This window comes from Mirounga leonina, unplaced genomic scaffold (genome assembly GCF_011800145.1).
Source record: "Mirounga leonina isolate KUSES-001 unplaced genomic scaffold, KU_Mleo_1.0 Mir_127, whole genome shotgun sequence".
Classification (NCBI taxonomy): Eukaryota; Metazoa; Chordata; class Mammalia; order Carnivora; family Phocidae; genus Mirounga; species Mirounga leonina.
This window is the reverse complement of record NW_023270316.1, coordinates 11,103,298-11,123,136: the sequence shown is the minus strand read 5'-3', so window position 1 is coordinate 11,123,136 and position 19,839 is coordinate 11,103,298. Positions and strand designations below refer to the sequence as shown.

At 40.0% G+C, this 19,839-nt stretch overlaps 1 protein-coding gene across 3 annotated transcripts in view; it reads left to right on the top strand.

The window, feature by feature from the left end:
• PCCA (propionyl-CoA carboxylase subunit alpha) overlaps positions 1–19,839 on the top strand; it is a 402,470-nt gene that overhangs the window by 99,294 nt on the left and 283,337 nt on the right. For all 3 annotated transcript variants that reach the window (XM_035003107.1, XM_035003106.1, XM_035003108.1), the window contains one exon: positions 7,802–7,933. In XM_035003107.1, the coding sequence (XP_034858998.1) occupies positions 7,802–7,933 (132 nt within the window). The remainder of the gene's footprint in view (positions 1–7,801; positions 7,934–19,839) is intronic.

Sequence of the window (19,839 nt, the reverse complement as noted above, 5' to 3'; positions counted from 1 at the left end):
AGAGAGAGAGACAGAGGCAGAGGGAGAAGCAGGCTCCCCATGGAGCAGGGAGCCCGATGCGGGACTCGATCCCAGGACCCTGGGATCATGACCTGAGCCGAAGGCAGACGCTTAACCGACTGAGCCACCCAGGCGTCCCTGAGGCACATAGTGTCTTGTTAGCACTTGTTACAATGTGAGCAGCCTTTGATGCTTTCTGTCTCTATCTAGTATTTCACGGGATTGCAAAATGGTGGTATTTTAACTCTGATATCTTTTTCTCCACTCTAAGGGAGAGGAATTTTTTAAAGAATTTCTTTGGAAGGGCGCCTGGGTGGCTCATCATTTAGTGTCTGCCTTCCCTTCGGGTCATGATCCCAGGGTCCTGGGATCGAGCCCTGCGTCTGGCTCCCAGGGAGCCTACTTCTCCCTCTCCTGCTCCCCCTGCTTGTGTTCCCTCTCTTTAAATCTTTAAAATCTTAATTAAAAAAAAAAGATTTTATTTATTTGACAGAGAGAGACACAGTGAGAGAGGGAACACAAGCAGGGGGAGTGGGAGAGGGAGAAGCAGGCTCCCCGCAGAGCAGGGAGCCCGATGTGGGGCTCGATCCCAGGACCCTGAGATCATGACCTGAGCCGAAGGCACATGCTTAACAGCTGAGCTACCCAGGTGCCCCCATAGTGATACTTTTAATTAAAATTCAAGATAACCTCTTCTTTGTTACTCTTGTATCTTCGTTTTCATATTTAGAGTTCTGACTCTCCGGGACAGGGGAGAGGATAAAATTAGAATACTTAATGATTCCTTGTCTAGTCAGTAGTATGTGTACACACACACACACACACACACACACACACACAGCAATCTGAGGATGACAGTATCAGTACCAATATGATCATTGAAGACTTTAAAGAAATTTTACATATCATCTTGCTGTTCTTCCCTCACTTTAAAAATAGTTGTACTGGGGCGCCTGGGTGGCTCAGTCGTTAAGCATCTGCCTTCGGCTCAGGTCATGATCCCAGGGTCCTGGGATCGAGCCCCACATCGGGCTCCCTGCTCTGCGGGGAGCCTGCTTCTCCCTCTCCCACTCCCCCTGCTTGTGTTCCCTCTCTCGCTGTGTCTCTGTCAAATAAATAAATAAATAAAAATAGTTGTACTGTACCTGTGTTGTCAGAAAATACAGCTAGTATGGGGCACCTGGGTGGCTCAGTCGATTAAGCATAGGACTCTTGATCTTTGGCTCTGGTCATGATCTCAGGGTTGTGAGATCAAGCCCTGTGTTGGGCTCTGTGCTGGGCATAGAGCCTGCTTAAGATTCTCTGTCTCCCTCTCCTTTTGCCTGTCTCCCCTCTCTAAAACAAAAATAAAAAATAAAAAAGGAAAAATAAAAAGAAAATATAGCTGATATAAAGTATACTCTCTCCTTAGCCTTCATTTGGTTTTAGTCCTGCAAGTAACCACAGGCCCTTTATGTTGACCTCTTTTTAGTCATTTTGTTTTTCTGAAGCTCATTCTCTAGAAAGGAGTGGGCAAACCTTTTTGTAAAGGGCTGGATAGCAAGTATTTTTGGCTTTGCAAAACAATCTGTTGCAGTTACTCAGTATTTTTTTTTTTTTTTTTTAAGATTTTATTTTTTGGCAGAGAGAGACAGTAAGAGAGGGAACAGAAGCAGGGGGAGTGGGAGAGGGAGAAGCAGGCTTCCCGCCGAGCAGGGAGCCCAATGCGGGGCTCCATCCCAGGACCCTAGGATCAGCGCTCAACCTGTTGAGCCACCCAGCTGCCCCAGGATACAGTGTTCTTAAATTTTTCCCCCCAGGGTGCCTGGGTGGCTCAGTTGGTTGAGCGACTGCCTTCGGCTCAGGTCATGATCCTGGAGTCCCGGGATCGAGTCCCACATCGGGCTCCCTGCTCAGCGGGGAGTCTGCTTCTCCCTCTGACCCTCCTCCCTCTCATGCTCTCTGTCTCTCATTCTCTCTCTCGCAAATAAATAAAAATCTTAAAAAAAAAAAAAAATTTCCCCCCCAAAACTTTGTTTCCCCCCACAAACCATTTACATATACATAGATATATTATTTTTAAGCAGTCTACACCCAACATGGGGCTCAAACTCCCAAGTCTGTGATCAAGAGTTGCATGCTCCACCGACTAAGCCAGCTAGGTGCTCCTGCCAAAATCCATTTAGATTGCGGACTGTACAGAAACAGGTAGCAGGCCAGATTAGGCTCACAGCCTTGTAGTTTGCAAACTACAGGTTTATTCAGTTCCTCAGAAAGAGGCCCTGAGTTCTTGTTTGTTTCATTTTCTCTGCATTTTTTCTTGGACGTCAGTTTTGTTGGATTTAAAATCCTTGGCTCGTACTTTTTCTTGACTATATTATTCCATTTTCTTTTGGCATGGATTACTGTTGTCCAAGTCCAGTGATAATTTAAACTTCTCTTTTGTATAAGTCACATATTCTTTTTTTTTTTTCTTGTATTTTTTGCTTTTCTTGTAAGCAGTATTGCTAGAATGTATCATGGTCATTCTAGATGGAATTTCTCAGTTTTGCTGTAGTATGTCTTTTTGCTATCTATTTCCAATTTTAAAACCGTTTTCTTGAAATACAGTTGTGGTATTTTTTTTCTTTGCTTTAGTTTTCTTTTTCTTTTTTAAGATTTTTTATTTCTTTATTTGACAGAGACACAGCGAGAGAGGGAACACAAGCAGGGGGAGTGGGAGAGGGAGAAGCAGCCTCCCCGCAGAGCAGGGAGCCCGACGCGGGACTCGATCCCAGGACCCTGGGATCATGACCTGAGCTGAAGGCAGTTGCTTAACCAACTGAGCCACCCAGGCGCCCTGCTTTAGTTTTCTTGAAAGACTCCTCTTATCCATATGTTGGATGCTCTTTTTCTTCAGTTTCTCATTTTCTCTTGTATCTTTTAAAAATAATTTCATTGTTTTGATATTTAAATTCAGAAAAGTTTCTTCCTTTCACTTTCTATTTTCTGTAAGGCATTATCTGTTTTCTTTATTCACTCTTGAGTTCCCTCTGGGGTAGTCTTCATTTCTAGAATGATATTTCTTTTTAATTTCTGATTTTATCTTGAGGCATATCATCTCATTTCTGAACATTTCTAATTCTGATTTATGTTGTTTCATGTTTTCTATAACTTGAGAAAAATGTTTTTCAGCTTGTTTTGAAATAGTAGGTAACAGTTTTGATCTGTTACATGTTGATATGTTTTTCTCTTGTGGGTTTTTTTTTTTCCCCTTTCATGGATGTTATTCTAGTATTTATTTTAGTTTCCTTGTAGAAACATTGTATGGGATTTTATCTTGATCCTTTTTTGCTTAATTTTATCTGTAAAGTTAGTTTTCTTCTATATTGCTTTTTTAAAGAACTGTGTATTGTTTTTGAAATGAGTGATACATGTCTAAGAAGTTAAAGTACTTGAATAGAGATAGCAGCAAAAGATTTTTTTCTGAAGTCTTGAAAAGATGAATTAACCTTGTAATCTCCCTATTATTCTTTTTGATGTCCATACTGTTAACACCATATTTAGGGCATAGCTTTTCTATCTGCTACTATGTGCTTTTGACATAGTCATAATAATTTTTGAAAGCTTTCTCACTGGCTCACTTTTTTAACTCATGTGTTAAGTTCCCCACACCAATCCTGAACAGACCTTTTCTACCAGAAACTCTTTTTCCTTTTAGCAAGGAATATATTAAAATCTAGAATCTAAGTCCTTTGGGCAATTCAGCAATTTTTTCATGGCTATGTCTCTTGCCTGACCCTGGTTTTACAGTTATCCAAGTATCTTGGTGAGCCTAAAGTGTATGCATTTAAAAGAAATCTGAATTCATAGTGTAGCAGTTTACTACTTATATTTCTGAGAATGAATTGTGTATCATACATTTTTTTTTAATTTTAGAGATTTTATTTATTTAACAGAGAGAGACACAGCGAGAGAAGGAACACAAGCAGGGGGAGTGGGAGAGGGAGAAGCAGGCTTCCTGCGGAGCAGAGAGCCCGATGTGGGGCTGGATCCCAGGACCCTGGGATCATGACCTGAGCTGAAGGCAGATGCTTAACGACTGAGCCACCCAGGCGCCCCAAGTATCATACATTTTTTATAACTAATGATTATTTCTTTTTTTTTTTAAGATTTTATTTATTTATTTGGCAGAGAGAGGCACAGCGAGAGAGGGAACACAAGCAGGGGGAGTGAGAGAGGGAGAAGCAGGCTTCCCGCTGAACAGGGAGCCTGATGTGGGACTCGATCCCAGGACCCTGGGATCATGACCTGAGCCGAAAGCAGACACTTAACGACTGAGCCACCCAGGCGCCCTAAATAATGATTATTTCTGTCCTTCATTTACAACATAAAGCCTGTTGTAAGTTAAATCTCATTATTCCCCTAACATGCTGTTAAAAATGAATCCTTTTTTTCTTTCTTCTATCAAAATTTGACCAGAATCATAAAATCACAGAATTTAGAAAATGAAAGGAATCGTAGAGCAGTGATTTTGGCTTTTTGTAATTTCTTTCCTATGTATTATTATTAAAGTGTTTTCCAGTGCTGTTTAAAAAAAGCCCACTTTTTAAAGATTTATTTATTTTAGAGGGAGAGCATGCACTAGCGGGGGTGGGGAGAAGGACAGAGGGAGAGAGAGAATCTCAGGCTGACTCCCTACTGAGCGTAGAGACTGATGCGGGACACGACCTCATGACCCTGAGGTCACCAGTGGAACCAAAGTTAAGAGTTGGATGCCCAACTGACTGAGCCATCCAGGCCCATGACTGTAAGACATTTACCTGCCTTCAGGTATTATATTTATCATTCATGGTAAATTTACAAGGACCTTATAAAGCATATATTTAGAAGTGCATTTTATTGCTATGGAATGTCAAAAAGACATACTGGTGATTAAGGGAGACAGAGAATTGGATGGATGACAAAAGATCCAGGGTGAACAAAAGATTATCAAAAGGGACTTACTAGTGATAAATTCTGGCCTTAACTTCTAAATCACACAGATGACTTTGGTCAAAATCTCAGAACTTTTAAAACATGCTCCATCACTTTGCAGTTGCCATACTGTCTTACCCTGACCTCACCCTTGCTCTTTTGGCCAAAGAATTAGGGGAGTTAGGAACTAGGACGCTGCGTTCTCATTTTGCTTTAATGACATTTAAGGGCTAGCCCAGGGAATACTACCAAAACATCTAAAGAAAGAGGAAATGAGTTCATTGAAACATCTGTCTGAGTAGTTACCCAGCTTACTATTGGCTATTTTTCTTTTCTGTTGGATGGGACAAAAGAATAGTCATTAAATACTTGATGTGAGCTTTTTTTCTTGGTATTTTGCATTTTGAGGTAAGTAATTTGTCTCAAATCAGAATGCATGAGAAAAATCTAGTTAACTAATCAGAGGTTCCTAGTTGTTGGGCTCCTGTTAATCAGAAGTTTTACTGTATAATCATAATGTATTTTGGATGTTCTCATTTATGTTATTTCTTCAGCTGTTTGGGTATTCTGATTACTTGATTAAGTCTGTCTAGCATAGTGGTATTTAAAACCGCATTTATAATAAGAATTCCTCCATCTTAGCAAGTAAAAGGGAAATATGGGAAACCAATTGATAGTTGAAACATGATTGTTTCCTCTTGACTTGGCTTGGCATTTAGTGGGTGGCAGGTTTGTAATGAAGAGAAATGAATATGATAATTGCTGTGATCCAAAATGACTGGAGACGTGGAGTATGCGAAGATGTAAGCCTATGACCACTTTGCCGTCTTACAGAGCAGCTCCACTTTTCATGTGTTTACATCTTGGGGGTTTCACAAAAGATTCTTTTTTTAAAATTAAGAACATAAGGTTCTACTCTTAAATACAGACATTTGATGGGGAGGTACTTTATGGGCCTCTGTTTTTGCTGAAGAGGTTTCTCATCTTGCATTATGCCATTTATAACTGGTAATTGTAAGTATTTGGGTTCCTATAATTTTGAGGTCCTATGGACCTAACTGTCTTACTTTTCTAGTGTTCTCTTTTTATCAGGACTTCTGGTTAAGAGATAAGAACTCACAGGTGTGGCACTCAGCTTGGTGTTTTACATTATTATTTTATTTAATACTCAGTCAAACTTGCAAGGTGGTTATTATTCCCACTGTCACACAAAGAAAAGGAGACTTTATTAGTTCAGAATCTAAAATTTCCCTTTTCTTCTGTGTTGGTTTTGGGCACAAGAGAAAGTATACATCCTGAGTTTAAAGGCATTGGCTTTTCTATACATTTTATCTGAGTGATTTCATCTACAACTTTTAATGTTCTCTTGTATTTAATGCCTTTGAAAATCCATATCTCAGCCTGGACTCCTCTTAGAACCTCTAGACCTCTCTGTCAGCTTCCTGTACGCTGTCATAGCCATCTCACCCCCCCTGTTATTTATCTCCTATACATTGCTTTTGTTGATTCCCTGTTCTCCTTCCACCTTCTGCTCTGGATGGGTTTAATCCTCTTGGCTCATAATGGCTGAGAGACCAATCCAACAACACACTGCAGTAGCTACTCTGGATAATATGCTTGGAAGGAGAATGAAGCTCCTCTCCCAAGCCCAGAGTCCTTTCAGGCACCAGCGCTAATAGATAGAATATGAGGCATAAAATACATGATTTATTCTTTATATCAACCTGACCAAAGGTCATGGGGAATCAACAGTTCAGGGCCTAAGATGGTGCCCAGCATCCATTCTGGTTTTCCTTTTTTCATATTTAACCTCCATTCTTTGCCTAGTAACCTCATCCTTCACTTCAGCAATCCTCACCTTTACTTCTCTAGACCATGCTCCATAGTGGCACTGACTACATCATATTTTGCTCTCTCCCAGATTAGTTCGTTGGCAAAATTCATTAACATTTTGTTCATTATAATACTGTAAACACAGAGGGGTGGATCCATGGCTGGGGAACTAAATGTGATTGATACCGAAGAGTTTTTGTTGAAACTATAACTCTACCTGGTCAATTCCCATTATATTCTCGATTCATTTCTTGTAGTCACAAGGATGTAAACATTCTGTACTTTCCTTTGTCTATTTCCCTGAGGTTTAGTGATCACATTCCCTTGAATTAGGGGATATCCTGTGGTTTTCATCCATGTCCCCTACATTTAGCTCAAAGCCTGGCACAGATTTGGTATTTAATGAAAAAGGACATTTGTGTTGAACCTAGGCAGTGTGCTGTAGGGTATGGAGAATGCAGAGATTTATAAGGTGTTTTAAAGGTGAACCTACTGTTTAGGTTAGGTGGCAGGATATTATATATAAATACAACACCACAGAAGTGGCTTTCCCAAAGAATACTGTTAATATCAAGCAGGAATTCTTCATTTGTTATTTTTCTTTGGCCCGACTTTGTTTCCTGTATCTTTGTGCACTTGTAGTATATACAACACTGTATATTTTATTTTTTTAATTTTTTTTTAAGATTTTATTTATTTATTTGAGAGAGAGAGAATGAGAGAGAGCATGAGAGAGAGGAGGGTCAGAGGGAGAAGCAGACTCCCTGCCGAGCAGGGAGTCCGATGCGGAACTCGATCCCGGGACTCCAGGATCATGACCTGAGCCGAAGGCAGTTGCTTAACCAACTGAGCCACCCAGGCGCCCCCAACACTGTATATTTTAATGTATTGGTTCAAATCCTTTGCTTTTAAGTTGTTTTTGGTATGTAAGTAATTAGTAAATATACATACGGGTTTTTCTTTTTATAAAGTTGTGACTGTATCAAGCACCATATTGTTTTTGTTACAGATTTCTACTTGTGTTTCTCCACAGGCAGCAGAAGATGTCGTTTTCATTGGACCTGACACACATGCTATTCAAGCCATGGGTGACAAGATTGAAAGCAAATTATTAGCTAAGAAAGCAAAGGTTAACACAATCCCTGGCTTTGATGGAGTAGTCAAGGTGAGAAACTATATACGTGTAATATACGTGTCCTTAAGTCAAACATTTTGTGAAAAGCATAAGAGAAAATGCAATTACTGCTAAATGCAATAATATAAATGCAAAATAAAATGCATGGTAAAATGCAAAAATATGCATGTGGAGGTTAAAATAAGTCAGTGTTGTTTACACTGGATTATTCTATTTTTTTTAAAGATTTTATTTTTAATCTCTGCACCCAACATGGGGCTCGAACTTACACCCCCAAGATCAGGAGTCGCCTGCTCTACCGACTGAGCCAGCCAACTGCCCCTGGATTATTTTAAATGGTATAAGTTAAAGGGAGCAAGAAGCCACTTAAGCATTGTATTTCATGATCAATTTTTTTTAATTGAACTGTCATTGACACGTAATGTCTCATTAGTTTCAGGTGAACAACATAGTGATTTCACAACTCTATACATTATGCTCTGCTCACCACAAGTGTAGCTACCATCTGTCATCATACAACCCTATTACAGTACCATTGACTATATTCCCTGTACTGTACCTTTTATCTCTGTGACTAATTCTGTAAGTGGAAGCCTGTATTTCCCCAACCCCTTCAACCACTTACCCATCCCCCTACTCCCTTCCCTTTTGGACACTGTCAGTTTGTTCTTTGTGTTTATGGGTATGAGATTCTGCCTTTTTTTCCCTAAGATGTATTTATTAGAGAGAGAGAGAGAGAGAGAGAGTGTGCACACAGGTGGGGCGGGGGCAGAGGGAGAGGGAGAAACAGGCTCCCAGCTCAGCAGGGAGCCCGACGTGGGGCTGGATCCCAGGGTCCTGGGGTCATGACCTGAATGAACTGAAGGCAGGAGTTTAACCAACTGAGCCCCCCAGGCGCCCTGAGATTCTGCTTTTTGTTTATTTGTTTTTCAGATTCCACATATAAATGAAATCATATGCTATTTGTCTTTCTCTGACTTATTTCACTTAGTATAATACCCTCTGGATCTATCCATGTTGTCGAAAATGGCAAGATCTTGGTCTTTCTTAAGGCCAAGTAATAATCTGTGTGTGTGTGTGTGTGTGTGTCCCCTCTTCTTTATCCATTCATCTGTCGGTGAACACTTGGGCTACTTCCATATCTTGGCTATTGTAAAGAATGCTGCAGTAAACATAGGGGTACATATATTTGAATTCATGTTTTTGTTTTCTTTGGGTAAGTACCCAGTAATAGAATAACTGTATCATATAGTATTTCTATTTTTAATATTTAAAGGAACTTGTGGGACGCCTGGGTGGCTCAGTCGGTTAAGCGCCTGCCTTCAGCTCAGGTTATGATCCCAGGGTCCTGGGATTGAGTGCCATGTTGTTGGGCTCCCTGCTTAGCGGGGAGTCTGGTTCTCCCTCTCCTTGTGCCCCTTCCCCTGCTCGTGCACTCTCTGTTGCGTGCGCTCTCTCTCTCAAATAAATAAATCTTAAAAAAAAAAAAAAAAAAAGAACTTCCATATTGTTTTCCTCAGTGGCTGCACCAATTGGCATTCCCACCAACAATGCGTGAGGGTTCTTTTTCCTCCACATCCTCACCAACACCTTTTATTTCTTGTCTTTCAGTTCTAGCCATTCTGACAGGTGTAAAGTGATGATTTCATTGTGGTTTTGATTTGCATGTCCCTGATAATTAGTGATGTTGAGCATCTTTTGATGTGTCTGTTGGCCATTTGTATTGTCTTTTTTGGAAAAGTGTCTATTCAGGTTTTCTGCCCCATTTTTAATCAGGTTATTTGTATTTTGGTATTGAGTTGTGTGAGTTCTTTATATATTTTGGATTTTAAACCCTTATTGGATATGTCATTTCAAATATCTTCTCCCGTTCAGTCATGATTAGTACTGACTCATACTTTCATAGGAAAAAACTTGGTGATTTAAAAATGTTCTCTTAGCTCTCTGGATTTCATTGAATGATGGTATGTATTTAACGTTGGAAACATTTTAATGTTCTATGTTTAACTTTGTGTTGAGCTTCTGTCCATATGCATAAAACATAAATTATAAATGTGTTTCTGGTGGAAAGTGGTATAGTCCCTATGTAGACTTTAACTTTGTGATTTGAGTTAGTCTGCAAAAACTTTTCAGTGTTAATTATTGTTAGCTTTTGGGCTGGGCAGTTGTTTATTGTGCAGGAAACTTTCATGTGTTATAGGACAATTAGCAAGCTTGGCCCTTATTAATATCCTCCATTTCTTGCCCATGTTTACCTTAATCTGTATTCATCCACTTTTTTCCCCTTCTGTCCTGTTACAAGGAAGAGGTGTTCCCATCCTCAGTAAAGCCAGTTCTTCTTGTTAGGTTCCAGATGTACCCCTTATAGCCTTCACGGGCTACAGTCTTTACGGATTATCTTTTCTCTCTTCCATGTCTTAAAACTTGTCTTTCAGCTCCTTTCCATTACCCTTGCTCTTAAAAATTCTCAGTCAACAAATGTGCTAATCCCTGGGCTAAGTGGGAAGCATGTGGTGGTGATAAACAAGATGCCCATGATCCCTCACCACATGGTGCATCCAGTTTAGTGGAAAGAAATGTGGTCACCTAGAGCACAGTCACCCCTTGTCACTTTATAGCTGTCACCTTAGTCTCCCCTTTCATAGCCACAGGTCTTAGAAGAATTATCCTTCCTTGCTTTCATTTCTGCACTGTTCACTTAATCATTAATCTACCATCGGCTGGCTTCTTTCCTCATGCTTATGGAAATTTCTCCTGCAGTGGCTACCAGCAACCTCTCCTTCTCAGTAAATTCAGTATATAATTTGTAATCCTGGTCTTTATCTCTTCAAAGCATTTGAGTCTCTTGGTCACTTTTTCCTTCTCTAAATATCTGCTTCTGGCACACTACTCAGTTCTAGTTTTGTTTTTGTATTTTTTGGCTTGTTTTAAATGCTCATTCTTAGTTTTCATGCTGATTGTTTTTCCTATCTTTGTTCTGTAAATGTGGTTTTATTTTGGATTCTGAGTAGGAAATGTTATTGTACACCCTCACCCTGGGGCAACCTTACTCTTAGGGCTCACATCTCCAATCTATATATATTTATCTGTGCTAGATCTCTGCATGTGTGCGTGCCTCTTAAATAGTTTCGCTTGATGCCTCTGAGGCACCTTGAAAGTAACAAGTTAAAAGCTAAGCTCATAATTTTCTCTTTGATTAGCAATTGGCAATTAACTCCATGCCCACCTGATTTGTAAAGTATTATTGGAACACAGCCATGCTCTTTTCTTTACAGATTGCTGATGGCTGCTTTTTTCCCTAGTGACTGAGTTGAGAAATGAGTTGAGAAATGAGACTGAGTTGACCATGTCACCCAGCAAACCTGAAGTATTTGTTACTGGTCCATTCAGAAAATGTTTGCTGACTCCTGCTGTAAGCTTCTCAACCTGATTCTTTCCTGCCTGAGAAAGTGGTGGTATTTTCCACACTGTTTCTCAAGCTAGAACCTTAGAGTCATTCTTGATAAATACTGCTACAGAGAATTCACCTATAGATGCTTTCTGATCCATTTACTTCTTTCTTTGCTCATGCTAACACCAAGTTCCAGCTTTCATCATCCAATCTGGATTACTTTGTCAACCTTCTAATTGGTTTCTTTGTAGCCAGTCTTGGTCCCATCCAATTAACTTTCTTCTTCTTTTTTTTTAATAAATAAAGATTTATTTATTTATTTTAGAGAGCGAGAGCATAAGCAGAGAGAGGGGGAGAGAATCCCAGTCAGGCTCCCCACTAAACAGGGAGCCGGATGTGGGGCTCGATCCCCCAACACTGAGATCATAACCTGAGCTGAAACCAGGAGTCAGAGGCTTCACCAACTGACCCACCCAGGCGCCCCCCGCAATTAACTTTCAACACTGTAGCTTGAGTGACCTTTCAGAAATCCAAATTCAGTCCTGTGCCTGTGTTTGAAAACTCTTGAATGGCTACTAATTCAAATCCTTTAAATGGCTGGCCTTTGTTTTTCTCTTCAAACTGATAGTGTACCAGTTTATCCTTTACATTGTGTATGCCAGCCATATATGACATCTTTCAGATTCTTGCAACTTCTGTACTAAATTCTGTCATGCATGTTGATCCTGCTTCTGTATCCATTCCTTATTGTCTCCTCATTGTTTACATGTTGGTTTAAACATACATGCCTCACAGAGGCATAGGCCCTCTGCTGTATTTCCTCTTAGTACCCTGCACTTTGCGCATCACATTTTAAATCATTCATTCATTCATCTACTAAGTAAATATTTAAGTGCATACTATTTGTCCAATGTTGTTTGAAGTGCAATGAGTAAAGTAATGAACAACAATAATAAAAAAATACCTGCCCTCATGGAGCTTATACTATAGCAGAAGGAGACAGACAATAAACAAATAATAAAATATATAGTACATGCTGTGGTGAAACATGAGACAGGGAATGGGGGAAGGGAATATTGGGAGGGTGGTGACACAGGGCAAGTCATGTGGTTATCAGGAGGAAGAGCAAAGCATACTAGGCAGAAAGAATAACAAGTGTAGAGGTGTTGAGACTGAAATGTACTTGCTGTTCAACAGACAACCAGGAATCATGTGGCTTCTGTGATCAAAGGAGAGAAAAATCAGAGATGAGGTCATTGAAGGAAGATGTAATAGGGAGCTCAGATTTTATAGGCCTTTCTGCCCATTTTAATGATGGGTTAAGTGTGTACTTCCTGCACATGGTTGTAAACTCCCTGCTGGAAGGGACTGTATTCTTTTTGTTACTGCGTCACTTATACATGGTGCCTGGCACATAGTCAGTGCTCACTAAATACCTGTTGGATGGATAATCTTCTAGGAGATAAGTTTTACACATATAACCATGGTAGACACATTATCTGTCATTTAGGACATATTTACTAGGCATACCAAAGAAAGGAAAGCATAATGAAAAACCAAGAGAAAAAGTAAAACAGACAATAGAAATAGATTGACATATGCTGTAGATACTGGAGTTGATGATAAGAACTGTAAAATAAGTATGATTGATACGTTAAAAATTTTTCTGAAGAAAGTGTGGAGAAAATAAGCATATAAAGAATTTCACTAGGGGCATCTGGGTGGCTCAGTGGGTTGAGTCACTGATTCTTGATTTTGGCTCAGGTCATGATGTCAGGGTCATGGGATTGAGTCCCACACTGGGCTCTGTGCTCAGTGTGGAGTCTGCTTGTCCCTCTCTCTCCCTCTGCTTCTTCCCCTGCTTGCGTGCTCTCTCTCTCTCTCTCTTTAAAATAAATAAATAAATAAAAATTTAAAGAATTTCACCATGGAATTTGAATCTCTAATAAAATTAAATGGAAATTATGTAATGGTAAATATATGGAAATAAGGACCTTAGATAGGTTTGTGTTTTTTTTAAAGATTTTATTTATTTGAGAGAGAGAATGAGAGAGAGAGAGAGCACACATGAGAGGGGGGAGGGTCAGAGGGAGAAGCAGACTCCCTGCTGAGCAGGGAGCCCGATGCGGGACTCGATCCCAGGACTCCAGGATCATGACCTCAGCCGAAGGCAGTCGCTTAACCAACTGAGCCACCCAGGCACCCAGGACCTTAGATAGGTTTAATAGTAAACTAAGTAGAATATAGGATCCATGTGTAGTGTAGATTAGTATTTCCTTCCTTTTGATGGCTGAATAATATTCCATAGTAGGAATATACCACTTTTTTTTTTTCTCCCCTTAAACCCATTCATTAGTTGATGGACGTCTGAGTTATTTCCATCTTTTGGTGATTGTGAATAATGCTGCTACAAACATTTGTGTGCAGGTGTTTGAGTATTTGTCTTGAGTTCTTTTGGGTATTTACCCAGGAATGGAATTGCAGGGTCATGATAATTCCATGTTTAACTTTTTGAGGAACTGTCAGGCATCCAGACTTTGGTGTAATCCTCTCTTCAGTTTGGGTAAAACCTTGTGACTTGCTTCTCTGTTAGAATATGGTAAAGGGTGATGCCATGTCACTACCTGAACTAGGTTATGTTAAAGGGCAAAGGTGATTGGCTATCATTGTATTAAGTTGCATTGTAGGGCAAAGTAATTGAGTGTTACTGCTGTGATATACTGCTTATATAATGTTTCATTATATAAGACTACATCTTAGGAAACTAGAGAACAGATTCTAATTTTTGACTTGATGACGTAAGCTGCCATGTTGAGGAAGTCCACATGACAATAAACTACAGGCAGCTTCTACGGATCTGAGTTAGGGCAATCTCTGTCTGAGAGCCAGCAAAAGGATAGGGTGCTTAGTCATACAGCCACAAGGAAATAAATTCTGTCAACCATCTGAATGAGCTTGGATTTGTCCCCAGTTGAGCCTCCAAATTAAAAGGCAGTATAGCTCACACCATGACTGCAGACTTGAAAGACTGAGCAGAGTATGACAAGTCTTTTCTTTAGTAGGCTGTCAACTGTTGGGTTTTAGTCCTTCTTTCCATTCTTGTTTTAGAGAGTTGTGTAAGTTCAGGTAGTGGTTTGGATGGGTTATTATGAACTGTGATCTATTTGGCCCCAGTGCTTCTGCCAGTATAATTTTACTTTTTTTCAAAAAGAAGTCTGGCCTTCTTGAGATCTTCAGTGTGGGCTTGATTTTAGTCACAAAGGTAGTAATGAGTCAGAGTCCAAATTAATTGTCTTGATGATGAATAGCAGAGTCCTCAGGAGTTCACACACGGGGTCATTAGGAGAGCATATGATCTGGAAATTCTGTTTGTCCTAAATATTCTTTCTCATGAAGTCAGTGGGTGTAGTGTCTTGTAGGGAGAAGATGACCTAAGCTGAAATCAGGAGTCAGATGCTTAACCGACTGGGCCACCAAGGTGCCCCTCGAGTGATTGCTTTGATTTCTGGAGTGGGAACATCTAGTTTTATCTGTAAGACCACCAATTTATTCTGCATCTTATTCTGCTTTTGTTTTGGGGCTCTTTCAAAATTTATAGTATGGAATTAAAGATCTGTCTGTGTGACTATTTCCATCCAGTTTTTACTTGTTTATAAAATTTTCTGTTTCTGGCTTAAGGCTACTCAAAAAAAGTGAGGAGGGAGCTGGGTCACAACTGCTTCGGTGTCTACTCCTGAATGCCTAAAGGTACTGAAGAGTCTGTTTCTGAGGTGCCCAACAGATGGATCATTTCTTTGCTAGCTCAACTAGATTAGAGTCCAACCTAGTTTCATAGGAAAGATTTTGATAGTAGCTTCCCAAGGACCTTTTCCATTATTTCCAGTTTTTCTAAACTTCTCTGGTTTCCTGTGCAGTTAGGAGTCTGAATCATTCTCAGGTCTTCCTATTTTGCTCTTGTATCCAGTATTTTTTTTTTTTTTAATCTCAGGTTTTTTTTTTTTTTTTAATTAAAAACTTTTTTAAAGATTTTATTTATTTATTTGACAGAGAGCTAGAGAGAGAGTGCACAAGCAGGGGAAGTGGCAGAGGGGGAAGCAGGCTGAGCAGGGGGCCCAGCGTGGGGCTTGATCCCAGGATCCTGAGATCATGACCTGAGCTGAAGGCAGACGCTTAACCTACTGAGCCACCCGGCGCCCCTTTTATCTCAGGTTCTTATTAGCGCTGTGAACCAGTTCATGTAAATCTGGGGACTACTAGATTATTTATACATTCCTCAATTTCTCTGTAAATTTCTGTCCAATCTGTATAAGCTTTGGAAAGCCTTTGGTAATGCTTCTTAGTTCAGAATGAGACCAAAGTTTTAATTTAGCCCTCAAGCTGGCCCTATTCTGACAGTAGCTTAATTTTAAAAGGTAATGTTGCTTTGAGGGTTTCTGGCCAGTTAGAAGAAAGAGGGAACAGGTCAGTGGAAGAAAGAGCAGGGCAGGAGCAAATGGAGGAAAACAGGATGGAGGAAAAGAAATAGCAGGATAAAGACCATCAGGTTTGACAGAGTTTTAAATTTTTCACATTTTTCATTTGGCTTTTCCTATGCCTTTCCTCCTCCCTATGAACTTTGTCTTTCCTGTGAATTTCATAAGGAAACAAATTTGGGGGATGCCTGGGTGACGCAGTCGGTTAAGCGTCTGCCTTCTGCTCAGGTCATTATCCCAGGGTCCTGGGATCGAGCCCCACATCAGGCTTCTTGCTCTGTGGGAAACCTGCTTCTCCCTCTGCCTGCTGCTCCTCCTGCTTGTACTCTCTCTCTGGCAAATTAAAAAAAAAAAAAACAAATAAATTTGGAATCTGAGTTTCTTTTGGAAGCTTCCTCATTGTAATGAAAAAAAATTACAGAACATTAGGTGTTTGAGATTTTTACCTCCACCCACCCCAACAGGTGACTCTCAAATGAACCATTCATAATCAAAAGCTTGCAAAAGAGTCTATTATAATTTTTAATTATCCTAGGTGAGATTATGCCTTTTAGAAACATAAGAACATCAATTTGATTTCTGGATTTAGTACCTTTAAGGAGAAGTTGGCTTCAGAGAGAGCATAGACTTGGCCTGAGATGAACCCATGAGAATCTTGTAATAACATATCAAATATATTGTTTGTTTACCTCATGTCTTGGGCCCCCAACCTTAATGGTTGGCCATCTCTAATTGTAGACCTGACAATATGCAGTGCCTTGGTGGTTTAAATTTGGAGGGGAGATCTCTCCCAGACTCAGACTCCCATGGACAAAATAAGTCAAGACAGAAAATTCTCAAGTTTTGTCTGTCTGCTTTTACAGATTTTATTTATTTATTTATTTGAGAGAGAGTGAGTGAGAGCGAGGGAGCACTAGTGGAAGGAGGGGCAGAGAGAGAGGCAGACTCCCCGCTGAGAAGAAGCCCCATGTGGAGCTTGATCCCAGATCTCTGGGATCATGACCTGAGCCAAAGGCAGACGCTTAACTGACTGAGCACCCAGGTGCCCCGCAAGGTTTTGATACAGGTTTCAAAGGAAATTTTATCCTGTTTAGATACCAGTGTGATGAAATCTTCCAAATACATTGGCTTCTAGAGCTAGCATGATGGTGAACTTCTAGGTCCTATACTTGTCTTCTTCCATGTAAACTTTGTCTATGGACTTAGAAAATGTTGAGGATAATGTTGAGGATATTTTATTTCAAATAGGGAAGTCTTCCTTCAATAATAAACATTTTCAAATCTAATCATTCCTCATTCCTAAGTTTCCTAAAAAGGAAATTGGAGCTCTCCCCAAAGTGAGATTTTTCTCACCCCTGTGGTTGGGGACATCCCTGGGTGGGGGCTCAGTGGGCATCAGAGGAGCTCTGCAGGTTTTGAATCTAGGGTCTTTAACAGAACTTAGTGGAACCTTCCAGATTGCTCAAAGTGATGGTTATCTTTAAATGTAGCAGGTATAGTAAAGTTGGTTTTGCTTCCTCAAAGAGGTCATCTTTTCAGGGAGCCTGTGTTTGACAGTCTGCATTTGAATTTGCAACTGCTGTTAATTTGTAAAATAGGGATAAGTTGCAAGTAGAAGAAAATCCACTTATCTTTTCAATTTTGTCTCTTTGTATGCTTTAGGTGATTTTTAAGACCCAGTCATACTCTCACATAATGGCAGGTTCTCATTATGGGTGTTAACTTTAACTATGGTATACAGTTCTTGACACCTATTGTCTGAATTAGTTAAGCCCCAATTGAACGTGCCGGTTACAGTTTTCAGATAAGCATTTAAAATTTTTAGGAATGCTGTTTCGTTTCGCTCATAAATTTTCATTCGGTTTTATTTCTAGTTTAATTTTAAGCGGAATTTGTGGCACACGTCAGGAGTGGGGCAGAGGGAGGAGTCACCACTGATGAATTCACTGCATTTGGCTGTGATACCTGTCAGCATTCCAACTTTGAGGGAAGTTCATTAACCTTCTCAGAGTTCCTATTGCCCTTTACATTTCAGAGCAGAGTGTGGTAATGTATTTGAATGAGGTTGGTAAATTTCACAGTAGAGGCTTAAAATAGTCATTGTTTTTGTCACCCAATTAGCCGGATTTTAAAAACTGTACTCTTGCTTTAGCAGAAAGAACCAAATAGTAGCAACAAAAACCAGCATGAAGGGAATCATTTAAAAAACCAAAATAACAAAAAAATTGACAAGCTGTGTCCTAGTAAGTACAAAGTATAAGACATCGGTATCATTTTCTCCTGCTAAACCAAGAATGCCTCTCCTGATGGTGCCTAAAAGGCTTTATGTTTTTGAAAAAGGATTCAGTTATGTTTACTATGCTGTTTTACAGTTACAAAAATGTGTACTAAAGTTTAGGAAGATTTGAAAGGATATTCAAACAGAGTCTTCTGCTTGACTTGGAGTAGTCTGGAAAACACAATCAGCTGGAACCCATTTCCTGAACCCAGGACTGTTGAAAGTTTTGCTTTACTTTACACAAGAATGCAGAACAGTTTGAGGATGCTTTTTGTGTACAGATAAGCTTTTACCCATAGTATATTGAAGCAGTGATCCCCCCCCCCCCCCAAAACATTTGCTGATTTGTTCTAGAACCAGCTGAGGAAAGTAAATTCTTAAGTAGCTTCCCATGTGGATGAGTAGCAGGACTCTCATCCAGTGAGGATGGAATTCAGGGTGGGTACTAGGCTATATTGTAGCAAGTGAGAAAGGAGAGGTATGGTCTGAATCACTGTTGAAGTGAATTGGGTGTTTAGCATCAGGGATCACTATTTAAATATGCCTGTCGTTGTTAGAGTTTTTGCTTCCTTTTCCCGCCCTTCTTCCCTGCTCCCTGGCAACAAATAGTGCACAGATCCTCTGACCCAGTGGAGTGTCCTGGGGATGCAGTGCCTGTTTTGTTTGTTTTTTTTTTGCAGTATTGCAGTGCCAGTATTAATTCTGTGTTATAAGGGTTCAGAGGATGAATGATGACCATAAGATACCCCATCCAAAGACAGGCAGGCAAGGAACAGACTTGGGACTCCGTGGTGGCAGGCTGCCCATGTTATCACAGATTGCCAAGCATACTGTGTGCCTTGTGTTGTTCTGGTGTATTTCAGCCCTAACTAATTCCATCTTCTTGATGACCCTATGAGAAGATACTGTTACTATCTCCATCTTAGAGTTGAGGAAACCAAATTCCAGGGAGGCACCCTGGGAGGTAACCGGCTCACTGTCCGAGAGAGCCAGTGTGGAGCCCATGTGTTCTGGCTCTAGCACCTATGTTCTTAGTCACGTTGGACTTTGATGCCTCCCAGGTTGGGGGCTGAAGAGTATTTAAACAAATAGGCTTGTAGAAAAGGCGCCCGATTTTTTTTTTAGCTCCTTTTGACATTTTTATGATCTGTTTATTTGGTTATAGCAACATCGCCCATCCCTCCCATCATATTCTCTGTAAAACAGAATTTTTTTTACCGTTTTGCTCTTGGGTTAAATGATAAGAGCTCCTTTAAGGTAAGTTGTGCTGAAAAGAGATGGTTAGTGGTTCTGGTGCTGTTTTTGCTCTTTCTCCATTTCTGGAACTGCTGGAACTGTATGGTTTAATATTTACCTCATCAGTGTTCCCAAGTGCTCAGTAACTTCAGAACCAGAGTGTGGCTTCCTTCAAACTGGGACTATAGGCTGTGATTACAGAATGAACCACAGGGATTTGAATCAAAGCATATTGTTGGACCATTACTTTTTCCTGCTTCCTGATTTGAAACCAGAGGAATATGGTTGCTAATACTTGGTTTCATTTGATTTTGTACTTCTCAGTGTTTTCTCAGTTGTATTAACTTTTGATATGAAAACAGAAATATTCTAAGTACTTCATTTGAAAATTGTATAAGGGCATCAGTAGCATCAGATTTGTTTTATTCCTACTGTGAAAATTTTTATATTTGATTTTTCTTTGATTTTCAGGGGATCGTTGTCCCACCTGTTAGAAATTTTCTTTTAAAAAATTACAGAATATCATTGAACATTTCTTGAATAGAATCTGCTGTCTTAA